The following is a 1,119-nucleotide window of genomic DNA, read 5'->3' on the forward strand; positions in this document are numbered from 1 at the left end:
TGGGAACTGTCAGTGCCTATGCTGCTAGGATACGCTGACGATAAGAAAACTGCGCCTCTTACCCACGCCACGATACTCTAATAGAGGTCAAACACCGAGAGCACCTGTCATATGTCGTCGGATATATATCTGACCTAGGCACCTTCGACGTGGTCCTTGGCATGCCGTGGTTAGAGGAACATGACCCCGACGTCTCTTAGAAGAAGAGATCTTTAACATTCAATTCCGAATTCTGCAGCATCTAATGTCTGGAGCACTTCAAAGCATGTACGATATATTCACGCGGACATTACCACCTAGGACCGTACGACGACCATAAAAAAGAGAACGACAAAACAGACAAACCAAAGATCGATGTATAAGTAGTATCTGCTTACGCCCTCATGCGTATAGCCAGAAGGCCTGGGTATCAAATATGCGCATTATACCCGAGAGACTTTAAAGAGTTACTAGGACGAGAAGGCCGACCACGTTCACGACTAAAGACGACCGCTAATATCGCCGAGTCCCTAGCCGCTATCTCGCTAGAGGTCTACTAAAAGTTCTACGATAAGCTAGATATAAAGCCGCTTATTCGAGCCGAGCTACTTAAGATATTACTAGATTACTATAGGCCCTATATCGATATCTTCGATCTAAAGGAGGCGGACAAGCTTCTACTAAATCGGCCAAGTATTAATTATCGTATTACCCTTAAACCGGGCGCTTTAAGGCCCGCGAAACGTTTATTTAGTTACTCTCGCGATGATACAGAGGCTATAAAAGCGTACGTCGAGAATATGCTAGGGAAGGACTTTATTTAACCGAGTAAATCGCCTTATACATCGCCCGTATTAGTGGTTAAGAAACCTAGAGGCGGACTCCGAATCTACGTCGATTACCGCTCTCTAAACGCCCTTACTATTAAAAATAGAAACGCACCGCCGCTAATTTAAGAGACCCTGACGCGTCTGAGTCGCGTACGATATTTCTCGAAATTCGGCGTTATCGCTGCGTTTAACGAGATACGAATGCACCCTAAGGATGTAATGACACGTGACCAACCCTCCGCGCTAATACCATTGGACCATAAAAGATCACAATGATCCCAAACAGGGGTCATTGGGGTTGGAAACCATA

General features: G+C 45.5%; 1 protein-coding gene across 1 annotated transcript; it reads left to right on the top strand.

Moving 5' to 3' along the window:
- Nucleotides 1-539: 539 nt before the first annotated feature.
- P152DRAFT_406784 (uncharacterized protein) lies at nucleotides 540-803 on the top strand (the record flags this gene model as incomplete). The annotated part of the gene is made up of 1 exon (XM_033676889.1): nucleotides 540-803. A coding segment is annotated over one exon (264 nt), but the record flags the coding sequence as incomplete, so codon positions are not given.
- Nucleotides 804-1,119: the final 316 nt, after the last annotated feature.

Source organism: Eremomyces bilateralis, assembly GCF_010015585.1.
Source record: "Eremomyces bilateralis CBS 781.70 unplaced genomic scaffold P152scaffold_87, whole genome shotgun sequence".
NCBI lineage: Eukaryota > Fungi > Ascomycota > Dothideomycetes > Eremomycetales > Eremomycetaceae > Eremomyces > Eremomyces bilateralis.